Source organism: Populus trichocarpa, chromosome 18 (assembly GCF_000002775.5).
Source record: "Populus trichocarpa isolate Nisqually-1 chromosome 18, P.trichocarpa_v4.1, whole genome shotgun sequence".
Classification (NCBI taxonomy): domain Eukaryota; kingdom Viridiplantae; phylum Streptophyta; class Magnoliopsida; order Malpighiales; family Salicaceae; genus Populus; species Populus trichocarpa.
Genome location: NC_037302.2, coordinates 11545398 through 11552777, shown reverse-complemented (window position 1 = coordinate 11552777; position 7380 = coordinate 11545398). Strand labels below are relative to the sequence as shown.

General features: G+C 36.1%; 1 protein-coding gene across 1 annotated transcript; it reads right to left on the bottom strand.

The window, feature by feature from the left end:
* Positions 1-516: 516 nt before the first annotated feature.
* LOC7488990 (uncharacterized) lies at positions 517-6912 on the bottom strand. Its single transcript, XM_024589702.2, has 15 exons — positions 6619-6912; positions 6454-6533; positions 6229-6346; positions 5924-6102; positions 5592-5674; positions 5277-5461; positions 4718-4779; positions 4393-4501; positions 4176-4295; positions 3621-3740; positions 3388-3508; positions 3146-3302; positions 2332-2404; positions 926-1053; positions 517-849 (listed from the first exon to the last, which is right to left on the bottom strand). Exons 1-15 carry the CDS (start codon positions 6815-6817, stop codon positions 727-729), a joined length of 1857 nt encoding a protein of 618 aa, XP_024445470.1. The 5' UTR covers positions 6818-6912; the 3' UTR covers positions 517-726.
* Positions 6913-7380: the final 468 nt, after the last annotated feature.

The window sequence follows — 7380 nt, the reverse complement described above, 5'->3', positions numbered from 1 at the left end:
AACTTCGTATAGCAACACTTAACATGTGGAGAAATCACTAATAAACTCAGCTCCCTCCTCCCAAGACTCATCTCCACCAAATCCAGCTGCACCCACCTCGCCATCACCCTCCCAAAAAACACCACTCAGTCTCCACCATCACCCTCCCAAAAACACCACTGAGCCTCCACCATCAACACCCCCTTAAAAAGAGAAAAGGACGTTCAAATGCTGCTCAACTAATCCCCCACCACTAGGAAAGCACCCTTGTATGAGACTATTGAGTACCCTACATCGTCCTAATCCTTTGCCGGAGTATTGACACCACTTCTTCACCGTCTCATCTAGTTGTTTGAGTAGACCCTCGCTATAAGCCTTTTTATATTTCTAAAGATACGATTCCAGAAATGTATCATTTCTTTTAATTCAATAAAAATCTAAGCGCACATGCAATATCATCTTTTGCTTTTCCAATGAGTAATTTTTTACATTTTTTCTCCTATTCACAATTAGGGCACACATCAGAAGAACTCAACATTGGTGAAACTGTTTGAACTAATTTATATACATGATAAACTTGACCATCCCATGTAAAATTAAACTCCCAGAATATTATTTTTTAAAAAAAAAATCAACTATATTTTTGAAGTGACTATCAAAATTCAAGTGCATCCACTAGTGATTACCAGGCCAAGACTTTCACCAAAGAATGCTCAAGCATTCACGAGTCTTCAAAAGTGGCACATTCTACTCCAAGGCTTGAGCCATGATAGAACGCTGAGAGAGCTGCTGCTCATAGAGATCATGGAAAATACGATATTTGGCATCATGATACTTCTTCACCTTTGGGTTTTTTGATGGATGAATGACCTACAAATACTTGATACATTAAATCAAAAATAAATTAAATCGATAACACTGATCACATAAACTGGCATATGCATACCTGACCAGCTGCATTCAGCGCCTTCATGGCCTCAGTAAGACTTGAGTATTTCTTTGAAGCAACGGCACCAAGAATAGCAGCACCCAAGAGCACAGATTCACTTTCTCGTGGAAGTACAATAGGGCAACCTGTGCCAAAAACGAATGGGCTAGTTTTAATTTCTTCAACGCATACATGACATTGTTTAAAAGACCATGGAGTGTATTGTGAATGGAGAAAGACATCACAGTAGGAAGAGTATCACAGTGTGAATAGAGGTTTAACTGATTCCTTTTACCCACCATTCAACATTGATGATTGATGTCATGAAAATTTATATTGAAGTTAGCACTATGCTTTACTACTGAAACTACAACCCGGATATTTTCAACTAGACAATCCAGTTTTCTAAGCTAGCAGACCTATTTCCATGCAAAGCCAATCACTCACGCTAAAAACTATTTCCTTTGTCACACATTACACGTTACTTTCTTTTTTCTGTCCACACATAACACTACTAAATGGAGAAAACAGTCAAAAACTGTATACAAAGTTAAACGCAAATATATTGGTGCAGTATGGTACAATGTTGTCAAATGCGCTAATAGGTGCCAAGCCTGTAAAATGCCTAAAGCGCTAGGCGCTTGCCTAAATGAACCAAGACAATATGCTATATATATATATATATATATCTTTCCAATTAAGATTAGATCATTAGAAAATCAAAAGAAAATATAAAAACAGAAGGTTAAAAATTTCAGCAGCATAACACCATTAAAATGAACATGTGAAGAGAGAGAAGGAAGGGGGGGTTTGGGGGAGCGCAAAAAAGTGAAGAAATAAATGAAAGTGTAGCTGTTGTTTCTCTTCTAAGGTGTCCTTCCTTGTTTGTTTGTCTACCATTTTAATGATTTTATTATTATTTTTTTACCCTAATCTTTTTTTTTTACAAAAATACCCATAAATTGTTTCTTGTGGTAGATTAAAAAAGGACAAACATGTCAAAACATAAATCAGTTAAAAAAAAAGATGTATTTAAAGCAGGTGCTGGCTTTAACGCCTAACACCCACCCACCCACCAGGCACTCGCCTAGGCAGCACTTCATTGAAATTCATCGCTTGAGGCTAATAAAGATGTTGTGGCCTCACTCGCCTATAGCGCTTAAGCGAGCGCCTTTTGATAACACTGGTATGGTATGATAAGTTGAAATCAATAACCAATACAAGAACACCAACTCTCAATCAATTGTTAATTTGCAAGACTACAGTTGGGTGCTTCTTAAAATTCTTACGCTAAGGTTATCTATCTTCCAAAAGGAATAAAATCAAATAGTAAAGTTTTAAAAAAGAAAAAGGAAAGGAAACATGCTATACACTAAGCAAAAAATATAAGAGGCAACTGTGGTGGAAAAGAAGTAACAAAGTACCAAGGATATCTGCATGTTCTTGGATGTAGAGGGAGTTCTTTGAGAGGCCACCACATGCAAGTAATGTATCGATCTGCAAAGAGAGACACGAAAGAAAACAAAATGAGGGTTATGAAAATAACAATGTGGCAAATAGTCACCACATCAATGACTAAGAACACTCAAGCAGTTCTTGCCAAACAGAACAAATCTCCTGATAGATATTGGTCAGAAATATTCAAATTAAGCTTCTAATTTAAACAGCTACTAACTGATTGCTTATCTGAACATTATTGGTCAAAGTTACTGCTTCTGCTCTACATCAGACTTTATCAGCTGTCTTCACATACTTGTTTGAGAGTAGCATAGTTTGTTAGCTAAGTGTTAAGAAGTGCACACTTGCATCTCATAGAAAAAATTAATTAAAATACAAATAATTGCTTAATTTTCAATGTCGCATAGCAATGTAATTCAAAACCATTTATTCTAGCATAAGCACGTGTTTACTACTCCTAGTGGTTCGGGACATGATGAGAGTTGCTATATAGCCAGGTGATCATTTTTTCTAATGGTGATTTAACTCCTATTTGACAACCATCCAGTCACCTTCACCTCTAGGCTTGAACATGTGGAAAACTTCATAGCAACTACTAAGTGCATCTTCAATGGAGTTTATATCTAACATGAGCACAATGTTTTCAGATGGAGTGAAAATTCAATATGAAGTGTACTTCCATCCCTTGGATACATTGATCGTCTAACAAGGATTATAAACAACAAAATAGCTATGAAATTGAACTACTACAAATTAGTGCATAAAGCATGACATTCTTACTTTATGACCATGAGCATTGCAGTGCTCCACAATGTGACGTGTACCATATGCAATACCCTGTACGGTAGCAAGGTATAAAAGAGCCAACTGTCTCTCACTCGTTTCTAGAGTCAGGCCAAAAACAATTCCTTTGGATTTTGGATCTGCAATGGGAGACCTGTTCTATCACAAACTAAATGTAATAAGTTCATAGCAGACATCTCAGCACTAAACCCAGAAAAAGCCACATCACCATTAGTTACCTATTTCCATGAAAATCAGGAAGGACATGTATATGTTCAGTCAAAGCAGCAAGGAATGGAGACTTCAGTTCATCTATCATTGTCTTGATTGTATTGCTCAGTAGTTCAAACATGGATATTTCTGAAATATAGAAAATGAGAAGTAGAGAACCAAGCCGATTCTAATGTAGAGAGCATCAGCCATGACTAAGTTAAGATGCACATGCTTCAGACTAAGTTAACTATATTCTTACTTAAAGAAGCAGCACGATTTGCAAGTCTGGGAGAAGCAGCATGATTTTCAATTATATAATCTAATAATGCACCAGTAGCACTCTGTCCACCTTCTGTAAGCCAGTACTCAGGTATCATCGCTACACAAATAGAAAAATAAAAAGACCAGAAATTAAAGTTCATGGCAACACTTCATGGTGGCAGAAAGTAAAAGTACAACTCCTGATACTGCCACCAGATCCTGGATATAATACATTCCTCAAACCATACCACCAAAAAGCATTCGATAATTGGAACACAACAGAAGATTCAAAAATACATCACTTAAAAATATCTAAAGTTAAAATTTCAATAAATAAAAATTTAAGTAATAAATTAATGAAGGGTTAGAGCATCCTTAGATGTCTAACTAGGAATTCATTATACGAACAAGCACACATGTAGAGAATATAAACAAGAAAAAGCATTAGGTGTACAAGTTTGAACTAAGCAATCCAAAACCAGCTCTAAATTCACAGACCTCAAACTAAATGTCAGAAAACTAAATACTGATAAGGATGTTTTTGGATTTTTACCTGACCAAAACGGTCCCCAGACCCCAGGAATAAATAGCTTGTTTCGGGACACGGCCATATGACAGGTAGAAGTACCGCAGATTAATGCCATACGATGACATATAGCTTCATTATCATTCTCTGCACACGTTATTTTTTTAGAAAGTAAACATATTACCTTCTTATATGACATGATAAAAACGAGGAGTTTTTATTCATTTTTAAATGTCATCAATACCTTTAGCTTCAGAACCTAACTCGGGGACACTTTCCATTATCCCCACACCACCAGCATGAGCATCTATCAGTGAAGTCCCCACAGGTGTTCCTGCCACAAGACCCAGTTCCTGAAAAAGTAGGTCACTGTTTAGAACGGAAAAGTAGCCTTCACTTTGGAGTCAAGAATACATAAGTCAGGCCTTCGAAGCCCAGAAGAAAGAAGTATTAACGCCCAGATAAAAGAGATGGTCTTAAAATCTTGTATTTGTATTTGCTTCATCAAAAGACCTCAAGGGAAGACCATTTGAAATCGATATGAATTCTTCAACACAAAAGTTTCTTGCCTGTGCAGCTGTAGGAGTTAAACCAGAACCCAAAGGATGACCAGGGAAAGCTACACTTCGTCCTGTGTAAATTACAAAAGTCACTCACACTGAACAAGAGCTCCAAGTACCAGTAAATACAATTCTATACTTTTAAAATGATAAGAAGCTATGAGTTACTCATCACTTTCAGGTTGAAAGGTATTTTTTCAGATATAACAAAAACTTCAGTAGTCCACCACAAAAGAAGAAGACAGTGCAAATCTTGAATACCAAGATTAGTCATAAGTCCGTTTTCATTCTCAGTAAACTTAGAGGAATTAGATATGTACTAAGGTTTCCAATAAGTTGAAAATCCCAAACTCTAATAACAACAGAAATGGAAGCTTAGATATTAATCTGAAAAGGGTGGCAAATCATATCAGCTGAAAAGCAATTGTCCTGTTGTCCATCCCTTAAATTTTATTTCCAGATATCATAAAATAAAATGAGGTGCCAGTCCAGCATCACAAGAACGTAAAGCATATTTATAATCTACATTACTGGAAGAAAAGGATGCATAGAACTCCTAGAAGCATACCAATTTTAGCATGATGCCCATCAACAAGATCACCTAAGCCAATCTCTTCCCAAAAATCATCATCCCATCCACAAGTTTCCATGTTGCGGGAATCTTTCCCATTCAACTGCTGCATGTGTGCATGACCAAGATAAGTCCATTTGCATACTGTTGTGCACAGACTCCGAGTATCATCTCCAGTTGCTCTTAAGAGGGGGGGGGGGAGAGGAAAGGAAAACAGTGAAATCAGCAAAAGCTCTTGACAGCAAGAGCAAATTTGACTCGACCATGAGAATATACCTAGACATGAAGAAGCCTGCAAGATAAGGAAATCACCTGTATGACAACCAATCACTCAAGTCCATCCATCTAAACACCATCGACCAAGATTCTGGCAAATTTTCTTTCACCCATAAAAGCTGCAAATATAGTCTTCATTAAACATAACTGACTAGAATATTTAAAAACATGTATCCATTCTGTTCAAATTTTACCACATCATTCTCGAAAAAAAGTAATCACTTGCTCCCTAAGCCCAAAACTACATAGTAATGCAGGTGGCAATTATTTGAACTTAGAATTGATGAATATATATGTTGTGCAAACAAATTAATGTACAGAAAGCATATTTTAGGATTGAGCAAGGGAATTAATGCATTCCCAACTACCTTTGGTGGCTCCATTTCAGGAGAAAGAGCTCCACCACAATATTGCAATACTGGTGAGTTAGAAGAATTGATCTTTTCAGCTTGTTTAACAGCTCTGTGATCCATCCATACTATAACATTCCGTCTTGAATCACCACTCCAGGAAACTGTAACAGGGCTTCCATCAGCATCGACCGCAACTGTCAAATCAAACCACTTTGTCAAATAAGAAGTAACATTTCTACACCCGCATCATCAATCAAAACAAAAATCCACAATAAAACAAAAGGTATCTTCCAGTAACATTTTTCAAAAACTCTACAAACCAAGAGAACAAGTAGCCGCGAATCCCATCCCTGTCACTTCATTCCCTGAAACATTTGCAAGGGAGCACGCAGATTTCACAGCGGCACATATGGCATGCCAAATATCTGTCGAAGATTGCTGGAAAAAAAGAACACGCAACAATTCCCAATCAATTTTATATAAAAAGAAAAGAAGGGAAAACCGGCAATAGAAGAATTTCAAGGTTTTTCTTTTTTTGTAATTACCTCAACACAGTCACCTTCTTTCCATATTTGTATAGGACTACTAGCAGACCCCAGAAGTTTTCCACTCTCATCAAACAGGCCTGCAACAACATTTCAATATATCCAACCCTTCAATTCAAAGATGCATACATGGAAAATACAGAGAGAAGAGGGGTGTAAAATAACCAGCGCGGGCGCTCCCGGTGCCGACGTCGACGCCAAGGAAGATGGAGCGGCGAGGAGTGGTGGTTGCGGCGGCGGTTGACATTTCGACTGAGGAAGGAGAGGAGGGGGAGGAGCAGGAGACAGGGGAGGTATGTTGTTTTTCTTTACGTGAGGACAATAGAGGAGAATTATCGGACCACGGCCTTCTTAAACCAGACATATCTCAAATCTGTTGCAATTACAAGGATTTCGTTTTCATATTATGGCGTTCATCAAAATCAAATCTGCTTTTCTACCTTTCTTATCTGTTTTAACGTTTTTTATTCCTTGAAACCTCCGTTTGTCAGTTTTAATTTTAAAATGACTGATTAATTTAGTTAAATTGTAATGAGTTTACTACTTAGACGATTGAGAGGCAATTTGGAACGAGTTCGTACTTCGTAACTGTGTTTTCAAGAATTTTAATTTTTTAAAAAACAATTATTTTTATATATAATATTTAATTGTTTTGGTGGTTGATATTAAAAATATTTTTTAAAAATAAAATATTTATTATTTTAATATATTTTTTAAAATAATTTTTATTATATTCCAAAACACCTTTTAAATCTATTATAGTGCTGTTCTAAATAATTTTTTTTAAATATAAAAAAATATTTATCTATTGCTAATGTGTACTTCAACGAAAAAATTTAATTATTAACTGAAAATATAATACATGTTTTTAATAAAATAAATTAATAATAAAAACTAAGGTTTTTTTCAATGAAATTGAACACAAAT

Coding starts and splice junctions, on each gene's coding strand:
- LOC7488990 (XM_024589702.2), bottom strand. CDS start 6,817: ATGTCTGGTTTAAGAAGGCCGTGGTCCGATAATTCTCCTCTATTGTCC. Junction 3,303..3,387: donor CCTGATTTTCATGGAAATAG/GTAACTAATGGT, acceptor GTGATAGAACAG/GTCTCCCATTGCAGATCCAA. Junction 1,054..2,331: donor AGAACATGCAGATATCCTTG/GTACTTTGTTAC, acceptor TTTTTGGCACAG/GTTGCCCTATTGTACTTCCA.